The 25121-nt window shown below is 35.3% G+C and overlaps 7 protein-coding genes and 1 long non-coding RNA gene across 28 annotated transcripts in view; 7 read left to right on the forward strand and 1 right to left on the reverse strand.

Annotated features, from left to right (window-relative positions):
- The window catches only part of LOC125799277 (zinc finger protein 850-like), a 31484-nt gene extending 27627 nt beyond the window's left edge, over positions 1-3857 (forward strand). The window contains exon 3 of the transcript XR_007438124.1: positions 3776-3857. The gene's annotated coding sequence lies outside the window, so the exon portion shown is untranslated. The remainder of the gene's footprint in view (positions 1-3775) is intronic.
- The window catches only part of LOC125799279 (zinc finger protein 501-like), a 39443-nt gene extending 27627 nt beyond the window's left edge, over positions 1-11816 (forward strand). For 3 of the 5 annotated variants that reach the window (XM_049475597.1, XM_049475594.1, XM_049475596.1), the window contains exon 2: positions 9875-11816. In XM_049475597.1, the coding sequence (XP_049331554.1) occupies positions 10007-11182 (1176 nt within the window). In that variant the 5' untranslated portion in view covers positions 9875-10006 and the 3' untranslated portion in view covers positions 11183-11816. Of the gene's footprint in view, positions 1-1165; positions 1284-6390; positions 6509-9874 lie in introns of those variants that run through there. The other 2 variants (XM_049475595.1, XM_049475593.1) reach the window with 2 other exon arrangements.
- LOC111191625 (zinc finger protein 239) overlaps positions 1-16161 on the forward strand; it is a 29371-nt gene extending 13210 nt beyond the window's left edge. For 2 of the 5 annotated variants that reach the window (XM_049475600.1, XM_049475602.1), the window contains exon 2: positions 14541-16161. In XM_049475600.1, coding sequence (XP_049331557.1) covers positions 14675-15598 — 924 coding nt within the window. In that variant the 5' untranslated portion in view covers positions 14541-14674 and the 3' untranslated portion in view covers positions 15599-16161. Of the gene's footprint in view, positions 1-1152; positions 1284-6377; positions 6509-13745; positions 13877-14540 lie in introns of those variants that run through there. The other 3 variants (XM_049475601.1, XM_049475599.1, XM_049475598.1) reach the window with 3 other exon arrangements.
- LOC125780497 (gastrula zinc finger protein XlCGF7.1-like) overlaps positions 1-17038 on the forward strand; it is a 37924-nt gene extending 20886 nt beyond the window's left edge. The window contains exon 3 of one of the 2 annotated variants that reach the window (XM_049475618.1): positions 16217-17038. The gene's annotated coding sequence lies outside the window, so the exon portion shown is untranslated. Of the gene's footprint in view, positions 1-16202 lie in introns of both variants that reach the window. The other variant, XM_049475617.1, reaches the window with a different exon arrangement.
- The window catches only part of LOC103028932 (zinc finger protein 664), a 59020-nt gene that overhangs the window by 27628 nt on the left and 6271 nt on the right, over positions 1-25121 (forward strand). The window contains exon 1 of one of the 6 annotated variants that reach the window (XM_049475589.1): positions 1220-1283. The exons of 3 other annotated variants lie outside the window; for them this stretch is intronic. The gene's annotated coding sequence lies outside the window, so the exon portion shown is untranslated. Of the gene's footprint in view, positions 1-1219; positions 1284-6444; positions 6509-13788; positions 13877-25121 lie in introns of those variants that run through there. 2 more of the 6 variants (XM_049475590.1, XM_049475587.1) reach the window with 2 other exon arrangements.
- LOC107197114 (zinc finger protein 239) overlaps positions 1-25121 on the forward strand; it is a 52559-nt gene that overhangs the window by 13403 nt on the left and 14035 nt on the right. Inside the window, exon 1 of one of the 7 annotated variants that reach the window (XM_049475613.1) lies at positions 1196-1283. The exons of 3 other annotated variants lie outside the window; for them this stretch is intronic. The gene's annotated coding sequence lies outside the window, so the exon portion shown is untranslated. Of the gene's footprint in view, positions 1-1195; positions 1284-6420; positions 6509-13788; positions 13877-18855; positions 18929-25121 lie in introns of those variants that run through there. 3 more of the 7 variants (XM_049475615.1, XM_049475616.1, XM_049475610.1) reach the window with 3 other exon arrangements.
- Positions 2456-23908, forward strand: LOC125799278 (zinc finger protein 585A-like). The gene is made up of 2 exons (XM_049475592.1): positions 2456-2525; positions 20878-23908. Exons 1-2 carry the CDS (start codon positions 2477-2479, stop codon positions 22047-22049), a joined length of 1221 nt encoding a protein of 406 aa, XP_049331549.1. The 5' UTR covers positions 2456-2476; the 3' UTR covers positions 22050-23908.
- Positions 17362-18902, reverse strand: LOC125799282 (uncharacterized). The gene is made up of 2 exons (XR_007438128.1): positions 18744-18902; positions 17362-18030 (listed from the first exon to the last, which is right to left on the reverse strand). It is a non-coding gene; the product is annotated as an uncharacterized LOC125799282 (long non-coding RNA).

Below are 25121 nucleotides of genomic sequence, written 5' to 3' on the forward strand. Positions count from 1 at the left end.
TTTTTAAGTTAGCTGAAACGCTAGCTAGCTTATCACTGAGGTTAGCGTTTTGTCTTTCCCTATATGTCTTTTTCTAATAAAATTTGATGTTGCTAAATGTATTCAGTAATCAGGAGTCTTATTTTCTCAGAAATGTTAATTTTTAATGAATGAAAATGAAATAATATAGACATGAAGTGTATAGCCAAGTTCTTTATTATGATTCTGTAATTGGTAGCTAGCTAATGCTAACAGGCTAGTTAGTCTCAGCACTGGAACCTTTTTAAACTAAAATAAAATAAGGAAACATTTAAAGTGTACAATTTCTAACTTAATGTTCATCAAATCAGTAACTACAGTCAGCATGTAAGTTACTATACAATATTCTCTTCTTCACACATTTTTGAAGATGATTTTTATATATTGATAACCAGATAAATTAGCCAGCTAGCTAGGTAGCGTTAGCATTCTTTCAGATTAGCATTATTCTTTAAATATTTATACATAAATATTTTGCCAACATGGTAAGACTTTAGCTGTAAAAAAATAATATTTTTGTAAAATATAATATTATTATAAATGATTATTATTTGTAAATTTCACAAAAAATATATAGTTGTCTGTGTTCTTAGGATCATTTACATATCATCCCTATATTATAATCAATGGACGCTAATAATATAAAAGGCCTTGTCATTTAAACCCAATTTTAAAATGTTTTTATCTGAAAATAGCCAATCAAGCTGGTTAGGAAATACCAAACCCTGATTCCGGTATTTTCCAGTAGAGATTATATAAAAAAATATTTTGATTTTCTACAGACTTGTCAACTGTTTTATAGCGTATAAATACATAGTAGAGTTTATTTGTACATTTTTTACAGTTATTTTTTCATTATTAGTAAAGTCTTTATACATCCATATAGGAATAATTTATACAGGACAATGTTGTAGGAGTTGTGGGTAAGACTGCACACTTCACACTCCAGACCAGTAGGTGGGGGTAATGCACCTTCAGTTGGTCCTGCATCCTCCATAAACCTGGTAGAAGAAGAAGAAGTAGGGTCTCAGATTAGGACGCTGCGCTGTAGAAACTGGTCGCTAAATTCAGCTAAGAATCAGCTGCATTAACTAGTAGCTCCATATCTACTAGCTTTACTGAAGCCTCCATTTACCTCCAGTATATGTTTAACTTCTCTTATTATGATAGGTAGATTAGAAGATCCAGCTCTGATCAGCAGCAGCTCCACACCTCTGTACTCAGACTGATCTGCTGGAGGAACACCATCAGCTCACCTGCTGCAGGTATGGAGATGTTCCACTCTTCACACAAACACTGCTCTACATTTACTCTTACACACACACACACATTCAGAACATCATACACAAGCAGCTTCACATTCTGATCGTTGATTGGGGGAATAATTCTCCTGTCTACTGGATTAAAGGGTTAAATTGTGCTGCTATTGTTTATAAAGTCCTTCATGATAACTGTAGAGATATCTCCTTCATGATCACGTGTTTCTCCACACCAGAGTCGGTTTGTGTACGTAAACTATATATTTATGATCCATTATTAAATTATGTGTAGAGTAGATCATGTGATATTCAGCATGTAGATGTAGTGAGTGTAGAAACATTCATGTGTGCAGATGTCCCACAGTGTGGGAATTGATGTGCAGTTATTTGTGGAATAAAGCAGTTAATTTTAGAGTTAAATGAAGTTCTTCCTGATAGATGGTTAGGGGGGAGGATTGCTGGTCGGTATCTGGTAGATTAAGAGATGGTGGGTGATTCACATTAAAATTCAGGAGTGTGATTGTTTAGTAAGCAATCCTGGAGAACCCACACTTTGCATATTTTTGGATTTTTCCTACTCAGGAACACATTTGATGTTGGACGAGAAGGTCTGGCTCACAGTCTCCACTGTATTTTTTTTTTCCAGTATTGTGCTTTATAAACTACTGGTTAAAAGTTTTAGAACTTTACCCATGTGTCCCTTTATTTTTATTATTTAAGCTCTTCAGGTCTAGTCAATATCCAGAAATTACATAAAATCCAGTGTACTGAATTTTGCAGTAAACTGACAGGGGCTTTTTATTAAAACAAATGAACTACAAACTGAAAAAAGTCATTTTAGCTTTATAAACAAAAACTCGTAAAATAAGAGCTGGTAAGTAGTAATGAAAATGAACTGACCTATGGAAATGGATTTTATTTTTTAATTTACAAAGCTTAAGTCTGTAGTAAAGCAGTATTGGAACAGACTGTAGTGTTTTAAGTTTATTCCAGTCCCACTCCAAATTCTGTTTCTCCTGTGTTTTATTCTGATCTTGGGCTTTCATTTTTCTTTGTTTCTTTCAGAAATAAATACCATCCTGTTCCAAGTCTTCTCCTGTTTCTGGTGTCAACTGCCCTACCTGGATAAAATTTAGCTTCACAAATGCAGATTTAGAAGATTTCACAAAGATATTAAGCTGCTGAACGAAGGGGAGAACATGGAATCCAGAGAAATCTCCAATACTCAGCCAACATCCTCTCCTACACCTAGCAGACAAATGCAGCAAAGCACAAGCAAGAAAAATCACCACTGTTCAGACTGTGGGAAGAGTTTTACTCAACAGACTACTCTCAAAACACATCAGCGCTTTCACACTGGAGAGAAACTATATTATTGCTCAGAGTGTGGAATGAGTTTTACTGCAAAAAGTACTTTCAAAAGACACCAACGCATTCACACGGGAGAAAAACCATATTACTGCTCAGAGTGTGAGAGGAGTTTTACTACCCTGGGTAATCTGCAACAACACCAGCTCATTCACACAGGAGAAAAATGCTATTATTGTTCAGATTGTGGAAAGAGTTTTACGCAAAAGAGTAATCTCGAAAGACATCAGCGCATTCACACTGGAGAAAAAGCATTTCACTGCTCAGACTGTGGAATTAGTTTTACTACACTGAGTCATCTCAAAATACATCAGCGCATTCACACTGGAGAGAAACCATATCATTGCTCAGACTGTGGAATGGGTTTTACTACACAGAGTAATCTACAACAACACCAGCGCATTCACACAGGAGAAAAACCCTATAAATGCTCAGACTGTGGCAAGAGTTTTACTTCACAGAGTAATCTCAAAACACATCAGCGCGTTCACACTGGAGAGAAACCATATTACTGCTCAGAGTGTAGGAAGAGTTTTACTTCACAGAGTCATCTCCAACAACACCAGCGCATTCACACAGGAGAAAAACCGTATTATTGCTCAGACTGTAAAAAGAGTTTTAATAGACAAAGTTATCTCAAAATACATCAGCGCATTCACACTGGGGTTAAACCATATCAGTGTTCAGAGTGTGGAAAGAGTTTTAATACACAGAGTAATCTCAAATCACATCAGCGCATTCACACTGGAGTAAAACCATATCACTGCTCAGAGTGTGGGAAGAGTTTTTCTACACAGAAATATTTTCAAGTACACCAGCGCGTTCACACTGGAGTGTAACCGTATCACTGCTCGGAGAGAAAAGCTTCAGGCATTCATATATATTGATGAGATGCAAGTGCATTAAAGATACAAGGCATTTACACACCTATAACCATAGAGGAACCATGGGACTTAAAACGGTATCCTCAGAAATTTAGCAAAGTCATGAAAACTACGACTGAAATTGAAAAGTACAGTCCACTCTATCCAGCAACAGCTTGAGGAGACAGAGAGCTGATTGTCTGCAGTGGAAGATTAGAATATGAGCCTAACCAGTGAGGATAAATCCCCTCAGATGATCCTGGTCAGATTTCTGGGTTCCTCTGTCAGAGATAAAGTGCACAGGGCAAGAAGGAAAGAGAAGACACACTTATTCGCCCTAACAATAAAATCACCCCCTTGTTTCTACCCTCACTGTCCCATTATATTACTATATGGTTCTATGATTACTGCCTGAGTTCTTAGTCTTTCATTTGCAATGCATTTTAATCCATTAATAATTCATTCTGTAATGTATTTTTAATTTGTGTTGATCATTAACAGTTAATTATCATGTGTACTTTGGATTTTACACTGGTTACTGTTTGATTTTTGTTTTGTTTATTGCCAAATAATATACAAGTTTTTTTTGTTTTGTTTTGTTTTTTTTTTTTTACCTCAAATACATCATTAATAAATATTTTTACTACAAACTCTTAATGTCTTGCTTATCGAATAATTGTAGCCTTTTTGTAAAGATGTGGTGTATTAAAACTGCACATAATTAATGGACTTTTTGTGAAAACAAAATTAAAATCTCTTATTTTTGAGTAAATATATTTAATGTGTTGAAACATAAATTGTATTAAAATGTACAAAATGCAGATTCAACAATTTATCAGCTTTTAAGCTCCATACACTGTGCTTTATATTAATGTGTTTATTAGCATCCTTTGCCAAAACACAAAGCTACACTTTACACTGTAAAAAATGTATTTTTTTCTGCAGAATTTGAACAAAATATTTGAACTGCATAGTATACTTCTGTATTTCCGAGCTCCACACTGCTCCTTAATAAAATAACTTTACATCACAGCTAAAGTTTAGCGCATCCAAGCTAAATAATATCAATATGGAAATACACTTTTGTATAGTATTCATTTACACTTGTAATAGCTGGTTGTGCTAATAATAAATCATAGATGTTACACATAGGTATACAACATTATAACGTAATGTTATTTTATTATTATAAAGTTAGCTGAGAAGCTAACTAGCTTATCACTGAAGTTGGCATTTTGGCTTCCCCTCTGTCTTTTTCTTAGTAAAATTTGATGTTTCTAAATGTATTCTTGAATCAGGAGCCATGTTGTTTTAAAAATGTTAAGATTTAATTAATGAAAATATAATAATATAGACATGAAGTGTATAGCCAAGTCCTTTATTATGATTCTGTAATCAGTTGCTAGCTAATGCTAACAGGCTAGTTAGTCTCAGCACTGGAAACGTTTAAAAAAAAAATAAAAAATAAAGTAAAGTTTTAAAGTGAATGATTTCTAACTTCATGTTCATCAGATCAGTAACTACAGTCAGCATGTAACTGTTACTGTACAATATTCTCCTCATACATTTTTTAAGATGATTTTTATATATTGATAACCAAATGTGTCCCTGCTGCTGTATTGTACACATAGTGTCTCCCCCTTTTTCTTTATTTTTCTTTATTATCCATTATCTGTACTTGCTGTAAAATTGGGAAGGAGAGTAACGTAATTTCAATTCTATGTATGTCCTGTACATATGCAGCATTGACAATAAAACTACTTGACTTGACTTGACTTGACAAATAAATTAGCCAGCTAGCTAGGTAGCGTTAGCATTCTGTCAGCTGCTAGTTAGCCACTAACGCTGTGTGTGTACAATCAGATTTGCATTATTTATACTTTATTTATACTATTTATATATTAAATATTTTAGTAACATGGTAAGTCAAAAGCTGTAAATAATTAAATATTTCTTTATAATATATTATTATAAACTATTATTATTAATACTATTATTATTATTTGAAATTTTCGGTGTTTTTAGGATTGTTTACATTCCCCATGTTATATAATGGAATAATAATAATGTAAAAACCCCTGTTATTTAAACACAATTTAAAAATGTTTTTTATCTGAAAATAGCCAATTCAGCTCGTTACGAAATACCAAACCCTGATTCTGGTATTTTCCAGTGAAGATTATGTAAAAATGTTTTGATTTTCTACAGACTCGTCTACTATATATAATATAAATTCATATAAGAGTTTATTTTTACAGTTTTTTTTTACAGTTTATTTTTCATTAATGGTAAAGTCTTTAAACATCCATATAGGAATAATTTATACAGGACTTTAGACAATGTTGTAGGAGTTGTGGGTAAAAATGCAGAAATAGGATGGTAGCTTTATCTATACATTTCAATACATTAACTCGCACCATTTACAACAGCACAGGTAAGTTACCCCTGGGTCCTTAAAATGTCTAAAATTTAATTTTACATACTAAATGTGAAAAATGTCTTTAAATATCTGGAATTTTAAAAGGGGAGGCATTAAATTATACCTGAGGAAAAGTAAGGAATGTGAAAAATATAAGCAAGTTGCATGTTTAAATAACCATGAAATAAAAACAAAACTACTGTTTTCTTATCTTTTGTTTTATTGTTGGTTACTTTTCTTCCTGAAATCACACTTCACACTCCAGACCAGTAGGTGGGGGTAATGCACCTTCAGTTGGTCCTGCATCCTCCATAAACCTGGTAGAAGAAGAAGAAGTAGGGTCTCAGATTAGGACGCTGCGCTGTAGAAACTGGTCGCTAAATTCAGCTAAGAATCAGCTGCATTAACTAGTAGCTCCATATCTACTAGCTTTACTGAAGCCTCCATTTACCTCCAGTATATGTTTAACTTCTCTTATTATGATAGGTAGATTAGAAGATCCAGCTCTGATCAGCAGCAGCTCCACACCTCTGTACTCAGACTGATCTGCTGGAGGAACACCATCAGCTCACCTGCTGCAGGTATGGAGATTAGGGGTGGGCGATATGGCCCTAAAATAATATCACGATATTTCAGGGAAATATCGCGATAACGATATTTTTGACGATATAAAAAATATATTTCATTAATTTCAAGAAAACAGTATTGCAGAAAAAAAAATTATGTCTAAGCTTTATTTAGTATAAATGCATTTCACACTTAAATATTACTTTTTTTTGCCTTTTCAAGACTCTAATGTAACAAATATCACAAACTCCTTAAAAAAACAATTTGCATGATTTAAAATTTTACCTGCAACAAATTATACTAAAATATTCTAAAGCTTCAAAGTCAACAGAAGAACAAATATAAAATATAAACTAAACATACAGATGACAAATATATATATATATATATATATAGGTATATATATATATATATATATATATATATATATATATATATATATATATATATATATATACATATATATATATATATACGTATATATATATATATACGTATATATATATATATATATATATATATGCAAGAAATTTTGAACATTTAACTCCACGGATATAGGGAATTATCATGTGATCTGTTTGATTTTCAGACGCTTTGGGTTGAGTGAGGAGTCGACTCACTGAGTGAATCTATTCACAAGTCAATGATCCGTGATTCAAAACATTGTTTACAAGCTCAAGCGTTGATAGCCGCAGAGCCACGGAGAAACTCAGACAGTGGATTAAACTTAAACGCGAGTTTCTGACTGAAATAAGGACTCTAAAGTTAAAACGTGAAGGAAACAGAAGCGCACATTATTGTTTAACAATATATCTAACCGCACAGCGATGACTGCAGTTTTTAGAAACGGTAGGATTACGAATTTCACATCGCTGAAGTAATATGTCCACTATTTTTCATTACTTGCTCGGTACCTTTGTGTTTGGCTGCGTTTGGTAAAGCCTTTCTTCTCAACAGTTTAAATTGGCATCATATCCTAAACAAATCATATCCTATGGCTAAACAAAATGCGATAATTCAGTAATTTATTTCCAGCGTTTGCTCTTTCTGTCATAGGGAGTGTATATTTCCAAAGCTGTGGCGATGTTGTGCTGAATCAGCGTAGACTTGTCTGCTTGGAGTAGCGTTACTCACACTGGCCACTGCAGTCACTCCGCGACTTTTTTGGCTTTCCTCGTACTGAACTGGGTGTTTCTGTTTTGATACTATGCGCTTCGGACATACCTTACATATTACAGTGTGTATCAGATATTTTGTCACCAAATCACTGCCACACTACTTAACTGGCTCTCCTATTCCGAACGGGCTTCTCCACAGCAGAGCCACTTTCTGACATACTTGTTGCTGTGTCCAAACGCCCCACGTAATGAACGTACGCCACACGCGTAACTGTATGACGTACATACGTAAACAACGCAGAATACCGCTAATATCGCGATATTTATTTTTTTGTACCGTTTTAAAAATTATACCGGTATTATCGTGAACGATACGGTATAGTACACCCCTAATGGAGATGTTCCACTCTTCACACAAACACTGCTCTACATTTACTCTTACACACAAATGCAAAATGTCTGCTGGATTAAAGGGTTAAATTGTGCTGCTATTGTTTATAAACTCCTTTATGATAACTGTAGAGATATCTCCTTTATGGTCACGTGTTTCTCCACAGCAGAGTCTGTTTGTGTACGGAATTGTGTGTGATCCATTGTGTATGATCCATTATTAAACTATGTGTAGAGTAGCTCATGTGATATTCAGCATGTAGATGTAGTGAGTGTAGAAATATTCAGATAGATAAGATAGATAGATAAGAGATAGATAGATAGATAGATAGATAGATAGATAGATAGATAGATAGATAGATAGATAGAGGGGAAAACACTTATTTTAACAGGTATATCTTATAACCCTAATATCTACACTTTTAACCCTTCTAAAAGAGAGAAGTAACAGTTAATTAATGTGTTCCAGTGAAGTTACTTAATATAATATCTACACAAGGGGTGTCCAAACTACGGCCCGTGGGCCATTTGCGGCCCGTTTCCTTTTTTGGAGCGGCCCGCGAGGTATTTTAGAAATAGAATGAAAGTTGGCCCGCTGTTAAGCAGGTTTTTATAATGTGAGATTCAAAGTCTGAACGCTAGGTGTCAGAAACGGGCCAAAGAGTCTAAAAGCGGAGAGAGTGCGCATTTCTAGCGCAGAAAAACGGGCAAAAGAGTCTAAAAGCGGAGAGAGTGCGCATTTCTAGCGCAGAAAAACAGGCCAAAGAGTCTAAAAGCGGAGAGGGTGCGCATTTCGAGCGCAGAAAAACAGGGCAAAAGAGTCTAAAAGCGGAGAGTGTGCGCATTTCGAGCGCAGAAAAACAGGCCAAAGTGTCTAAAAGCTTTCTAGAGTTTAATATTAAGAGACATCATGAAATTAAACATCAATTTGAAAAATCTTAGTTTACACTGTCAAAGATAAAGATAGTAAGTCACGTAAAATGGTGTGTAAATGAAATAATTAGGAGAAAAGTATTATTTAAAGTGGTATATTTCATTATTTGTTTTATTACAGAGTGTGGCCCGTGACTTCAAATATATTTCTCCTTCTGGCCCCAACAAAAAAAGTTTGGACACCCCTGCCTTACACTATGTGGCTAAAAGTATTCACTCGTCTGCCTTCACACGCATGTGAACATCCCTTTCTTAATCCAAAATGTTTAATATAATCGACCCCTTTACAGATTTAACAGCTTCAGCTCTTCTGGGAAGACTGTCCACCACGTTTAGGAGTGTGTTCATGGGATTTTTGATAATTTGTCCAAAAGCGCATTTGTGAGGTCAGACACTGATGTTGGACGAGAAGGACCGTCTCCACTGTCATTTATACCAAAGTTCTATTGGGTTGAGATCAGGACTCTAAATAGGCCAGTTAATTTCTTTCATAGCAAACTCTGAATACATTGATTTTGGATGGGTCGGTGAATACTTTTAAATGTGTTTTCCAGAATTGTGCTTCTGCTACTGGTTACAAGTTTTAGAACATTCCCCATTTTTTCAGTTGTTTTGTACGATTTAAGCCGTTCAGGTCCAATCAATAACCAGAAATGACCCAGAATACAGTGTACTGACCTGACGGGGAACTGTTTTAGTATTTGTTTAGTATTATAAACAAACACTGGAAAAATAAGAGCTGGTTAGTACCAACGGAAATAAACTGACCTATGGAAATGGATTTTAATGTTAAGGTTAATTTACAAAGCCTTATTCTGTAGTAAAGTAGTATTGGAACATACTGTGGTGTTCTAAGTTTATTACAGTCCCACTCCAAATTCTGTTTCTCCTGCATTTTATTCTGAACTTGGGCTTTTTTCTTTTCTTTGTTTCTTTCAGAAATAAATACCAGCCTGTTCCAAGTCTTCTCCTGCTTCTGGTGTTAACTGCCATACCTGGAAAATGTATCTTGAAAAATACAGATTTAGAAGATTTTACACAAATATTTAGCTGCTGAACGAAGGGGAGAACATGGAATCCAGAGAAATCTCCAGTACTCAGCCAACATCCTCTCCTACACCTAGCAGACAAATGCAGAAAAGCACAGGCAAGAAAACTCACCACTGTTCAGATTGTGGGAAGAGTTTTACTCAAAAGGTTAATCTCAAAAGACACCAGCGCATTCACACAGGAGAGAATCTGTATCACTGCTCAAACTGTGGGAAGAATTTTACTTCTAAGTGTCATCTCCAAGTACACCAGCGCATTCACACCGGAGAGAAACCGTATCACTGCTTAGAGTGTGGTAAAAGTTTTACTACCCAGGGAAATCTCCAACAACACCATCTTATTCACACAGGAGAAAAACGCTTTTGTTGTTCAGATTGTGGGAAGAGTTTTACTCAAAAGAGTAATCTCAGAACACACCAGCGCATTCACACTGGAGAGAAACCGTATCACTGCTTAGAGTGTGGGAATAGTTTTACTACAAAGTGTCATCTTCAAGAACACCAGCGCATTCACACTGGAGAGAAACTGTATCACTGCTCAAACTGTGGGAAGAATTTTACTACTAAGCGCCATCTCCAAGAACACCAGCGCATTCACACTGGAGAGAAACCATATCACTGCTTAGACTGTGGGAAGAGTTTTACCACACAGAGGAGTTTCAAAAGACACCAGCGCATTCACACTGGAGAGAATCCGTATCACTGCTTAGACTGTGGTAAACGTTTTACTACCCAGGGTAATCTCCAACAACACCAGCTTATTCACACACGAGAAAAACGCTATTGTTGTTCAGATTGTGGGAAGAGTTTTACTCAAAAGAGTAATCTCAAAACACACCAGCGCATTCACACAGGAGAGAAACCATATCACTGCTCAAATTGTGGGAAGAATTTGACTACTAAGCATCATCTCCAAGAACACCAGCACATTCACACAGGAGAGAAACCGTATCACTGCTTAGACTGTGGGAAGAGTTTTACCACACAGAGGGATTTCAAAAGACACCAGCGCATTCACACTGGAGAGAATCCGTATCACTGCTTAGACTGTGGTAAAAGTTTTACTACCCAGGGTAATCTCCAACAACACCAGCGCAGGCACACAGGACAGAAACCATACTATTGTTCAGGTTGTGGAAAAAGTTTTCATCAATATAGTCAATTTGAAAAACACCAGCGCATTCACACTGGAGTGTAAACGTATCTCTGCTCAGAGAGAAAAGCTTCAGGCATTCATATACGATGATGGGATGCAAGTGGAGTATTCAAGGCATTTACACACCTATAACCATAGAGGAACCACGGGAATTACAGGATTTTCCTCAGACATTTAGCAAAGTCAAGAAAACTACGTATGAAATTGAAAAGTACAGTCCACTCCACTCTATCCACTCAAACACCTCACAGACCACAGTGTTCAGTTTTTGGTTAGCTTTTTCTTAGAAATCAGGCAGCACACACCGATCAGCCTTAATAATAAAATCACCCCCTTGTTTCTACACTCACTGTCCCATCTTATCACTCTGTGGTTCTAACATTACTGCCTGAGTTCTAAACCATTTATTTAAATATTTTTGTATTAAAATGAGTTTTAATTTATTAATAGTTGCTGATGCACTGTTTTAATCAAGCATTAACGGCTTGATTATTATGTGTATTTTGGATTTTATAATTTTTACTGTTTAATACTTGATTATACTTACTCTACTCTTGTAGAATTCTCGTTTATTGCTTTTACTCTAATTTTTTGTTACAAAGATTAATTGTAACCTTTTCTGCTTTTGTGTACATTGTTTAAAGCTTCATATGTGGAAATAAACTTTTGTATAGTATTCGTTTACACTTGTAATATGTTACTTGTGCTAACAATAAATCTAACAAACCAAACATTTTTACTATTTTAAAGTTAGCTGAAAAGCTAGCTTAGCTTATCACTGAATTTAGAATTTTGGCTTTGCCTCTTTGTCTTTTTCCTACTAAAATTTGATGTTTCTAAATGTATTCAGTTATCAGGAGACTTATTTTCTCAGAAATGTTAATATTTAATTAATGAAAATGGAATAATATAGACATGAAGTTTATAGCCAAGTCCTTTATTATGATTCTGTAATCGATAGCTACCTAAGCTAACAGGCTAGGCTAGTTGGAACCTTTTTAAACTGAAATAAAGTTAAAAAAGTGAACGATTTCTAACTTCATGATCATCAGATCAGTAACTACAGTCAGCATATAATGTGCAATATTCCCTATACACATGTTTGAAGATGATTTTTTATATATTGATAACCAGATAAATTAGCCAGCCAGCTAAGTAGCGTTAGCATTCTCTCAGCTGCTAGTTAGCCACTAACACTGTGTGTACAATCAGATTAGCATTATTCTTTAAATATTCATATGTTAAATACATAAGTTGTAAGCTGTAAAAATTCTTTAAATGTTCTTTAAATATTTATAGATGTAAGCAATAATACAATCATGGTTCGTGTTTATAACGTGTCATATTGGCAATAGGCCAAAAGCCGAGTTATAGCACGAAACTCGAGTGTATTATTGCGATTATACCACAGTTCCATTATCGCTGTTTATTAAAAGATTTGAGTTAAACAGGGAGAGAAAATGTGACCGGTTTGGTTAAAAACACTCCACGAGTTAAAATAGTCCCATAGCTGCTCTGCTTGTAACTGCGCTGCAAACTCTGCATTATTGGCCATTTCATTCAAAATTGTGGAAATCTAAGCGTACTGTAAATAAACAGAAGCGACTTAATCACCGAAATAAACGATTTTAGGAGAGAAATCTGTGTAGATTAAAGTCCAGCGCTCGTTTGACTGAAAGAAAATATGTATTTTTTTAAGAATTAAAGTTTTGTTTAACGTTACTTCGGCTCCCCCCAGCGGCAAGACCTGCGGAATTAAAACAGTCCACCTTACATTCAGCTTAAAATACCCCATTTTAACTGGTAAATATAAACACTTAAGCTTTTATTTTAATAATCTGTCAAGTTTTGGACTTAAAAATAAGGTAAATTTTCCGCCGCCTGCTTCCAGCCGTCTCACCAGCCCAACCGAGGTTCAGTATCTCTTACATTTTAAGTCAGGTTTACAAGAAATCTAAAATAACCATCTGTGAACCACATACAACCTACAATTAGATGATCAGAATCTGATAGGCCTGCCTGTCTTGACACTTAAATGCTGTGGACATTTCTACATATGTAATTCTTATAGGGAGCTGTTCTGTCATCACCTTGTAGGCAATTGTAAGAGCTTTGAATTTAATACGAGCAGCAAGTGGTAGCCAATGGAGCTCAATGAGCAGTAGGGTCAGGGTACCCACGGGTCCTTAAAAAGTCTTAAAATGCCTTAAATTTAATTTTACATATTAAAGGTCTTAAAATGTATTAAAATGTCTTAGAATCAGTGAAAATTTAGGAGGAGAGGCATTAAATTATATGTGAGGAAAAGTGAGGAATGTGAAAAATGTAAGTTGCATACTTCTTATTCATAACTACTGTTTTCTTATCTTTTGTTTTATTGTTGGTTACTTTTCTTCCTGAAATCACACTTCACCCTCCAGACCAGTAGGTGGGGGTAATGCACCTTCAGTTGGTCCTGCATCCTCCATAAACCTGGTAGAAGAAGAAGAAGTAGGGTCTCAGATTAGGACGCTGCGCTGTAGAAACTGGTCGCTAAATTCAGCTAAGAATCAGCTGCATTAACTAGTAGCTCCATATCTACTAGCTTTACTGAAGCCTCCATTTACCTCCAGTATATGTTTAACTTCTCTTATTATGATAGGTAGATTAGAAGATCCAGCTCTGATCAGCAGCAGCTCCACACCTCTGTACTCAGACTGATCTGCTGGAGGAACACCATCAGCTCACCTGCTGCAGGTATGGAGATGTTCCACTCTTCACACAAACACTGCTCTACATTTAATGTTACACACACACACACACACACAAACATTTTCATTCTGCTTTATTTAAGATGGCCACGGTGGGTGATTGAGGGGTATTAATAAGGGGGTTATAAAGTGTGAGAACCATTCAGGAGTGGGATTGTTAAGTTAACAGGCCTGGAGAACCCACACATTGCATGTTTTATATTTTTGGGATTTTCCTACTCAGGAACACATTTGATGTTGGACGAGAAGGTCTGGCTCACAGTCTCTCCTATATATATATTTTTTTCCAAAATTGTGTTTTATAAACTAATGGTTAAAAGTTTTAGAACATTCCCCATTCTTCTCTTTATTTTTACCATTTAAGCTCTTCAGGTCCAGTCAAAAAACAGAAATGACAGAAAATCCAGTGTACTGAGGTTTGCAGTAAACTGCCAGGGCATTTATTGAAAACAAATGAACTACAAACTAAAAAAAACATCATTTTAGTATTATAAACAAAAACTGGAAAAATAAGAGCTGGTAACTAGCAATGGAAATAAAGTAACCTATGGAAATTGTGGTGTTCTAAGTGTATTCCAGTCCCACCCCAAATGTTGATTCTCCTGCATTTTATTCTGATCTTGGGCTTTCCTTTTCTTTGTTTCTTTCAGAAATAAATACCAACCTGTTGCAAGTCTCCTCCTGCTTCTGGTGTCGATTGCCCTACCTGGATAAAATTTAGCTTCACAAATACAGATTCAGAAGATTTCACAAAAATATTGAGCTGCTGAACAAACGGGAGAACATGGAATCCAGAGAAATCTCCAATACTCAGCCAACATCCTCTCCTACCCCTAGCAGACAAATGCAGAAAAGCACAGACAAGAAAGCTCTCCACTGTTCAGACTGTGGGAAGAGTTTTAAATATCAAAGTGACCTACAACAACATCAGCGAGTTCACACTGGAGAGAAACCATATCACTGCTCAGACTGTGGGAAGAGCTTTACTACAAAGCGTCATCTCAAAGTACATCAGCGCATTCACACAGGAGAAAAACCATATTATTGCTCAGATTGTGGTAGGAGTTTTACTGCACAGAGTACTTTCAAAAGACACCAGCGTGTTCACACCGGAGAGAAACCGTATCACTGCTTAGAGTGTGGGAATAGTTTTACTACACAGGGTTATCTCCAACAACACCAGCACATCCACACAGGCGAAAAACCGTATCACTGCTTAGAGTGTGGGAAAAGTTTTACTACCCAGGGTAATCTCCAACAACACCAGCTTATTCACACTGGAGAGAAACCATATTATTGCTTAGATTGTGGGAAGACTTTTAATCAACAGAGTAATCTCAAAACACACCAGCGCATTCACACTGGAGAGAAACCGTATCACTGCTTAGAGTGTGGGCAGAGTTTTACTACACAGGGTCATCTCCAACAACACCAGCGCATTCACACTGGAGAGAAACCATATCATTGTTCAGACTGTGGGAAGAGTTTTCATCAACATAGTAATTTTAAAAAACACCAGCGCATTCACACTGGAGAAAAACCATATCACTGCTCAGACTGTGGGAAGAGTTTTTCTCGACGATGTGCTCTCCAAAAACACCAGCGCATTCACACTGGAGTGAAACCATATCACTGCTCAGAGTGTGGGAAGAGTTTTTGTAAACGGAATAGTCTCGAATCACACCAGCGCATTCACACTGGAGTGTAACGTATCACTGATCAGAGAGTAAAGCTTTAGGCATTCATATACATTGATGAAATGCAAGTGCACTAAGAGTATTTAAGACTTTTACACACCTATAACCATTAGAGGAACCATATGACTTCCAGGGGTATCCTCAGACATTTAGCAAAGTCATTAAAATTATGAATGAAATTTCGAAAGTACAGTCGACTCTATCCAGCAACAGCTTCAAGAGTCAAGAGGCTTTTCCTGTCATTACATCTGAGTACAGTTACACTCTTTTTTTAGTTATCTTAGAAAATAATGTCAGCATGTATGGCAGACATCAGTTATCCTTATCCTTACTTTATGCACATCAACTGGTGTTCGCTGTCTATTGTGTTCAACTGCACTACCTCCATTTTACATCACACACACACACACTAAAGACTGTACTTTTATAATTTCATTTTATTTTTTATTTTGTTGTATTTATATGTATCATTTATATATTTTTTTTATCTTTTTGTAACTTTGTGTACTATACACACCTGCTGCTGGATGTCAAGAATTTCCCCTCGGGGATCAATAAAGTATCTATCTATCTATCTATCTATCTATCTATCTATCTATCTATCTATCTATGTAGGTGGGGTTGAAGAGGTGTGGTAGAGATGTAGGAAAGAATACTAAGCTCAAACACCTCACAGATCAGTGTTTAGTATTTGATTAGCTGTTTCTTAGAAATCAGGCAGCACACACTGATCAGCCTTAACAATAAAATCACCCCCCTTGTTTCTACACTCACTGTCATCTTATTACTCTGTGGTTCTATAATTACTGCCTGGCTTGTGAGTCATTTATTTACAATATGTTTGTCTTAAAATTAATTTTAATCTAATAATAATTAATGATATAACATATTTTTTATTTGTGTTGAGCATTAACAGCTTGAGTATTATGTGTATTTTGGATTTATACTTGTTACTCTTCGATTTTTGATTATACTTACTGTACTCTTATTATTTGATTATTGCGAAACACAATTGCCATAACATAATATTGCCATAATATATATATATATATATCTCAAGTACCAGATGAGTAAATGTTTTTCATCTAATTTTGTATGTTACAAAGACTAATTATAACCTTTTCTGCTTTTGTGTACATTGTTTAAAAGCTTCACATCATTGCTGTCACGTAAAAACCTTTTTATATTTCTCCTGAATAAATTAACTTTGCCTTACATCTTTAGCACATCTGAGCTAAATAATATCAATGTGGAAATAAACTTTTGTATAATATTCATTTACACTTGTAATAGGTTAGTTTTGCTAATAATAAACCATATATATTTCACAAAGCTAACATTGTTTATTTTTTTAAAGTTAGCAGAGAAGCTAGCTAGCTTATCACTGAAGTTAACATTTTGGCTTTCACTCTGTGTCTTTTTCCTAATAAAATTTGATGTTTCAAAATGTATTCTGTGATCAGGAGCCTTATTTTCTTTACATGAATGTTAATATTTAGTTAATGAAAGTGGAATATTATAGACATGAAGTTTATAGCCAAGTCCTTTATTATGATTCTGTAATCTGTAGCTAGCTAGTTAGTCTCAGCACTGGAACCTTTTTAAACAGAAATAAAGTAAAGAAACTTCATGTTCATCAGATCAGTAACTACAGTCAGCATGTACTGTACAATATTCTCCTCACACATTTTTGAAGATAAATTTCATATATTGATAACCAGATAAATTAGCCAGTAGCGTTGTTAGCATTCTGTCAGCTGCTAGTTAAAAAGTCAAAAGTCAAAGTGGGTTTTATTGTCATTTCAGCTATATACAGAGTACACAGTGAAACTAAACAACGTTCCTCCAAGGACCATGGTGCACATAAACACAGTGTAGACAGAACAATAGTGCAACAGTACAAAAGTGCAGACAGAAAATACAACACCATACAGACAAAGAATACTAAATAACAAGACAGTGTGCAAATTTTGCAGTGTGCAAAAAACACCAGGTGAGGTAGTAATTACTCTATTACACAGTGTGCAATAGAGTCCAGTGAGGTAGTAGGGTTTTTAGTGCTTTCCATTTTCTGGGGTAAGTGGGGTAAGAGTGTGTGTGCATGTACTGAAAACCATCAGTTCAGTCTCTGCAGTTGAGGAGTCTGATGGCTTGGGGGTAGAAGCTGTTGCAGAATCTGGTCGTGCTGGACCGGATGCTGCGGTACCTTCTTCCCGAAGGCAGGAGGGAGAACAGTTCGTGTGAGGGATGGGTGGGGTCATTCACAATGCTGGTTGCTTTGCGGATGCTGCGGGTGGTGTAAATGTCAGTGATGGAGGGGAGAGAGACGCCGATGATCCTCTCAGCTGTCCTCACAATACGCTGGAGGGTCTTGCGGTCAGAGACGGTGCAGGTCCCAAACCAGGCAGTGATGCAGCTGCTTAGGATGCTCTCAATGGTCCCTCTATAGAAGAGAGTTATTTAGTTAGCCACTAACGCTGTGTGTGTACAATCAGATTAGCATTATTCTCGAAATGTTTATATATGAAATATTTTAGTATCATATTTAGTTGTAAAAATAAAATAGTTGTGTCTACATTGTTAATTTTATTTTTGTATTTTGTAAATGTTATAAAATACATAGCTGTTAAATTGTGTTTGTTCTTAAGAGTATTTATATATCATCCCAATATTATAATCAAAGAACTCTAATAATATAAAGTCCCTGCCATTTAAACACAATTTAAAATGTTTTTATCCCAAAATATCCAATCAAGCTGCTTAGGAAATGTCAAAACCTGAGGTATTTTCCAGAGGAGATTGTATAAAAAAGGTTCTGATTGTCTACAGACTTTCCTACTGTTTTCATAGCATTTGAATCCATACTACATTTTGTAATATTTGTCAGACTTTAAAATTAAATATATACCTTGTAAAAATCATGAATTCATAAGAACAATTGTTTTAGTAATAAGTGATGAACATTCTCCGTTATTACAAAACAACATTCTAACGTCAGAGATTAACACTGTCTTTGCTGCATTTTATGATGTACAAATAAACACTGATTCAGTGTATTTTTGTTTTCTGGGTTTGAAAAACTACTTTAGTAAAATGATTCTAATGTTTGATGGACAGAAAGTGTAAAGCAAGGTAAGCCTTATAGCGCTGCAGGACCTTTATTTTGACAGCTGGTATCCAGCTGTAATGCCATTGGCTCTTGGGCCGCAGTGGAGTGATTGGCTGATGAGCAGAGTTCCGGGGGTCTGCAGCTGCGGGTCTTTAGTGCAGAAACAGCAGCAGCAGCAGGCTGTTGGAGGTTCAGGTGATTCAGGGCTGTTGATTGGATGTGATCAGATCAGGTGATAAAGTCATTGTGATGCAGTATTGATTGAACATGTTCTAATAGTTAGAGCGCGGGTTGAACAGATGTTTGCTGCTGTTTAAAATGAAGACTGTATTCTCTGTAGGTGAATAATGGAAGGGTGCTGCAGGTTTCCCCCGGTCTCCAGTAAAGTGGAGCAGCAGAAGATCCAGCTCTGATCAGCAGCAGCTCCACACCTCTGTACTCAGACTGATCTGCTGGAGGAACACCATCAGCTCACCTGCAGCAGGTATGGAGATGTTCCACTCTTCACACAAACACTGCTCTACATTTACTCTTACACTCACATTCAGAACATCACACACAAGCAGCTTCATCCAGGAGCTGGAGGATCATCTTCTCCTAGTTATCTCTGATCAACACTTTCATTCTACTTTATTTAAGATGAACAGGAGATTTACTTTACATTTACAGTTAGTATTGGTTCGTAAATTATTCAACAGTTTGCAGAAGGTGGGATTGACAACAACTGCAATTAAAGGTGGATCATTAATTTTAGCCAATTGAAAACCTCTGGAATATAATCAAGAGGAAGATGGATGATCACAAGCCATCAAACCACCAAACTGAACTGCCTGAATTTTTGGCACCAGGAGTAAAGCAGCATAAAGTTATCCAAAAGCAGTGTGTAAGACTGGTGGAGGAGAACATGATGCCAAGATGCATGAAACCTGTGATTAAAAAACAACCAGGATTTTTTCACCAAATATTGATTTCTGAACTCTTAAAACTTTATGAATATGAACTTGTTTTCTTTGCATTATTTGAGGTCTGAAAGCTCTGCATCTGTTTTTTTTTTTTATTTCAGCCATTTCTCATTTTCTGTAAATAAATGCTCTAAATGACAATATGTTTAATTAGAATTAGGGAGAAATGTTGTCTGTAGTTTATAGAATAAAACAACAATGTTCATTTTACTCAAACATAAACCTATAAATAGCAAAATCAGAGAAACTGATTCAGAAATTAAAACTCACTTTTCCAGAGCTGTGTATGTACACACACCGTGAAAAACATACATATATGTACACAGAAAACAGAAGCATTTTAGGGTTTATTATGAAAAAAGGTACTATGTTCAGATACTAAAAGAACAAATTCTAATTCCTTGTATTTCCATGTGTATTTCGTGTTAATAAATGAATTCACTTTTATTCCTCAATTCTGTGATTCTGTCTGTGTTCCATATCGCAGAAATCATAGGGCCCGAAGTTATAGGTTTGTTAAGTTATAGTAAGAGCACTTACTCTCCTAACCCCTGTAACTAACTACCTTCTACTACCAGATCAGGAGAATCTCTCACTATCTTTAATAAACTCCTGAAGACAGAGCTCTTCAAAGATCACTTACTCTCCTAACACCTCTAACTAACTACCTTCTACTACCAGATCAGGAGAATCTCTCACTATCTTTAATAAACTCCTGAAGACAGAGCTCTTCAAAGAGCACTTACTCTCCTAACACCTCTAACACACTAACTCATTTCCTTCTTCCCCTCCTTCACCCCTCTATACCATTATTTCCCTTAAACCTCCTTTAGGCCCTGTTTAAAAATGTTTTACCTTTAACTTCTATTACTTTTGTACTTGACTATTGTAAGTCGTTTGGACAAAAGCGTCTGCCAAATGCAATGTAAAGTATTATTATTATTATTATTATTATTATTATTATTATTATTATATTTAATTCAGAAAAAAAAACAGAAAAAAACTCTCTCTATTCTAGCTTAATACTTCTCCAATTTAATCATTACCAATATTTTTCTTTGTTTCTTTCAGAAAAGATGACCAAGTCTTCTCCTGCTCCTGGATACAGTTAGCCTTCACAAATAGAGGCTCAGAAGATTGCTTGATGATTTGCTGAAGGTAGGGGAAAACATGGAATCCAGAGAAATCTCCAATACTCAGCCAACATCCTCTCCTACACCTAGCAGACAAATGCAGAAAAGTACAGGCAAGAAAACTCACCACTGTTCAGACTGTGGGAAAAGTTTTACTCAACAGGGTACTCTCAAAACACACCAACGGGTTCACACTGGAGAGAAACCGTATCAGTGTTCACACTGTGGGAGGAGTTTCAACAACCTGAGTAATTTTCAGACTCACCAGCGCATTCACACTGAAGTGAAACCATATCAGTGTTCAGACTGTGGGAAACATTTCAACAGTCTGAGTAATTTTCGGACACACAAGCGCATTCACACTCGAGAAAAAACGTATCAATGCTCAGAATGTGGGAAGAGTTTTAGTCAGCAGAGTCAGCTCCAAATACATCAGTGCATTCAGACTGGAGAAAAACTTTTTCACTGTTCAGACTGTGGGAAGGGTTTTAAGCGGACGAATACTCTAGAGCGAAACCAGTGTGGGGAAAGTTTTAATCAGCGTAGTCATCTCAAAGCACACCAGCGCATTCACACCGGATTAAAACCATATCAGTGTTCAGACTGTGGAAAGAGTTTTATTTCACAGAGTAAGCTCAAAATACATCAGCGCACTCACACAGGAGTGAAACCGTATCCGTGTTCAGACTGTGGAAAGAGTTTTATTTCACAGAGTAAGCTCAAAATACATCAGCGCACTCACACAGGAGTGAAACCGTATCAGTGTTCAGACTGTGGGAAGAGTTTTTATACACAGTGTAAGCTCAAAACACATCAGCGCATTCACACTGGAGTGAAACCGTATCAGTGTTCAGACTGTGGGAAGAGTTTTACTCAACAGAATAATCTCAAAGCACACCAGCGCATTCACACTGGAGTTAAACCATATAATTGTTCAGTGTGTGATAAGACTCTTAGTAGCCAGAGTAAGCTCATGATACACGAGCGCATTCACACTGGTGAGAAACCGTATCTCTGTGCAGAGTGTGGCAAGAGTTTTGCTCAACAGAGTACTTTCCAAGATCACCAGCGCATTCACACTGGAGAGAAACCGTATCAATGTTCAGACTGTGGAAGGAGTTTTACTACACAGTGTAATCTCAAAACACATCAGAGTGTTCACACAGGAGTGAAGCGTTATCACTGTTCAGATTGTGGGAAGAGTTTTAATCAACAGAGTCGTCTTTATAAACACCATCTTATTCACACTGGATTATAACTAGATTACTGTTCGGAGAGAGAAAAGCTTCAGGCATTAAAATACATAGACAACTAAAGTCATGCATCACTCTGCAGTCCTTGTTATGCCCATATTTGATATTCCACATCTAAGCTGAACTTTTCAATGGTCTTTTAAAATATGCAACCATTCTATCCTCCTAGCATTCTGATTGTGCTGCTGTCCCTTTCTTGCATGTAGTAATATTCTCATTACGACTCTAAAACAGCCTCGAAATACAAAGGAATTTATGATATTCCAGAGACAAATGTACACAAAATTAAACACACAGCTCTGAAAAAAATACAAGGCCACATAAAAATGATGTTTCTTGGATTTTACCAAATTGAAAACCTCTGGGATATAATCAAGAGGACCATCAAACCAAGCTTAACTGCTTGACTATTTGCACCAGGAGTGAAGCAAAATAAAGTTATCCAAAAGCAGTGTGTAAGACTGGTGGAGGAGGAGAACATGATGCCAAGATGCATGAAAAATGTGATTTAAAAAACACAATTATTCCACCAAATATTGATTATTTCTGAACTGTTAAAACTTTATGAATATGAACTTGTTTTCTTTGCATTATTTGAGGTCTGAAAGCTCTGCATCTTTTTTGTTATTTCAGTCATTTCTCATTTTCTGTAAATAAATGCTCTAAATGAGAATATTTTATTTGTATTTTGGGAGAAATGTTGTCTGTAGTTTATAGAATAAAACAACAATGTTCATTTTACTCAAACATAAACCTATAAATAGCAAAATCAGAGAACCTTTTTTGTCCAGAGCTGTATAAAGTTCTAAACACATCTCTTGTCCACAAAATGGGATAGAGGTCTTTTTTTTTTTTAACTTCATTCTGGCCATTGAAAAAATGTGTTTATATCTGCAATATCCCGAATACTGGCATATATAGCTTGGCACTAACTACAAAATAAGAATCTCTGTTGTTGAGATGCAAGTGTACTAAGACCAGTCAAGGAAATATAAATTTACAAATCTAAAACCATTATGATTTTTTTTTAAAGTCACACTATGCAACATTGTTCAGATAATCAATGTGTTTCATACTGTTTCAGATTTTATTTTTTAAATGAAGGTTCTTTGGGTTGCCATTGTGGTCTCCGAGTTCTCCGAGTTAAGAAAGCTAAAAGAAAAAAGAAGGCTGTTGTGATTTTAAGTAACATTGGAATGATTTGTTCTTTCGCTATGGTAGTCACTGTTTGTAAAGGTGTTTATTTGACTATTTTTATGGATTTTGCCTGTTGCTGAACAGCTAAGTGGCTACTGGGAATATTCATGTGGGGTGTGTGTACAGTTAGTTAGCTAGCTCACTCGCCTTTACTTAATTTGCTATCTGGCAAACTTGCTTCATTCAAGTGCAGTTTAGTACAGATATGTGTATTTACTTAACTAAATAGCTCATTATGGGGCCAAATTTGGTTTAAAGTGCGTTTTACAATGCGCTGCGTGAATCAGAAACTGGTTGCGTTTGCTAGTCGCCATAAAGCCAAGGATTGAATAGTGTGCCTTAAAGAAAAAAAAGTGATAAATATCACTTTTTTACTACAAATAGTTAATTTTTGCCTAAGTGAAACAGTCATAATCATTTTCACTTTGTTAATTAAAGAATCTAATGGTTATAGAGGTAAAATTATATATATTGCATGTTTATCCATGGTGTCAAAGTAATTATGTGTATTGTATATGTACCAATTAAGATTGTTTGTTTGTTTGTTTGTTTGTTTTATTATTTTGATATTATGGCAAGTTGGAAATTGTCACATGATTCTGTCAGGGGATTTTAACCATGTAATGGATGCTGTTACATCACAATAAAAAGTATGATTGTTGCAGAATGATGGATTGTGATATTTGTCTATAAGCTGGAAGTACAGACTATAACCATGTTAAACACTGAATATTTGAAATATAAATATAAAATATATATTATTACTTTATGAATCATATTTCAATATTGGCAAATCTGTCCTCGTACCAAGGCATGGATTCAGATCAGTTTTTTGTCATTTTTATTTTTTTTTTATTTTTGTATAGTTCAAATAATTGAATTCAATTAAAGTTTATTTTTATAGCACTTTACACAACTAATGTTGTCACCAAGCAACTTTACAGGCAGAAGACTATATTAAGAAGAAAAATCTGTAAATTTGCTAGTGTTTAACACTGAATGTTTAAATAAATACTAGAAATAAACTGTATACATCCAGTAATTGTTTATTTATTTATTTCATTTTTTTTAGATACCAAAAAAGTACAATTAATATACATAATATTCAAGGTTATAAACAATAAGGAGGTTTTATGATAATACTGTTTTCCTTGGGTGCATTAAACCACATGATTGAATGTTAAAGACTGTAAATGACAAATGAAAAAGTATAGTGAAGTGAAATTAATAACTAATAATAAGTTTCTATCCGGTTTCTAATCACCTATATGACCATAATTTACCTGATACAGTAATTTAGCCTATCTGAATATCCTACCAGGATTTCTTCTGCAGGAGCATTTTCTCATATGGTGCTTTTTTTGTATTCTTACCTTTAAATATACACTAGGGTAACACTGTTTGACAGGGTATCCCAATCCAACAGAACACTGCCACTAAAACTGTGATTGATTTCATTCAGATACCTAATTATTAATGAGTAGAAAAACCACTGACGCCTGTATGAATGGGATTTCTCTTAGCACTAATCGTGGTGCCTGTTTATGGACAAAGTGCAACCCTACAAAAATATGGAACTCTTTACCAATTAATATTTGTCAGGCATCGAGTGTTACTAGCTTTAAAAAGCAGCTAAAAACCTTCCTGTTTAGCTTAACTTTCTACTAGCTTATGTTCTGTTTAAACTTAATTTTTTTATTTGATTGATTTTGTTGTTTTTATTTTTATTTGATATTTTTTTGTATTTATTTTATTCTATATTTTATTTTAATATAAGTATCCTATTTACTACTATTTTATTAAATTGTTACTTTTTAATAGTTTTATTTGTTTTATACTACTTTAAATTTTTTTCTGTTTTATTTAATTTTATTGTGAAG

The sequence above is a fragment of the Astyanax mexicanus genome, chromosome 3, assembly GCF_023375975.1.
Source record: "Astyanax mexicanus isolate ESR-SI-001 chromosome 3, AstMex3_surface, whole genome shotgun sequence".
Classification (NCBI taxonomy): Eukaryota; Metazoa; Chordata; class Actinopteri; order Characiformes; family Acestrorhamphidae; genus Astyanax; species Astyanax mexicanus.

Coding starts and splice junctions, on each gene's coding strand:
- LOC125799278 (XM_049475592.1), top strand. CDS start 2,477: ATGGAATCCAGAGAAATCTCCAATACTCAGCCAACATCCTCTCCTACA. Junction 2,526..20,877: donor GCCAACATCCTCTCCTACAC/CTAGCAGACAAA, acceptor CCTCTCCTACAC/CTAGCAGACAAATGCAGAAA.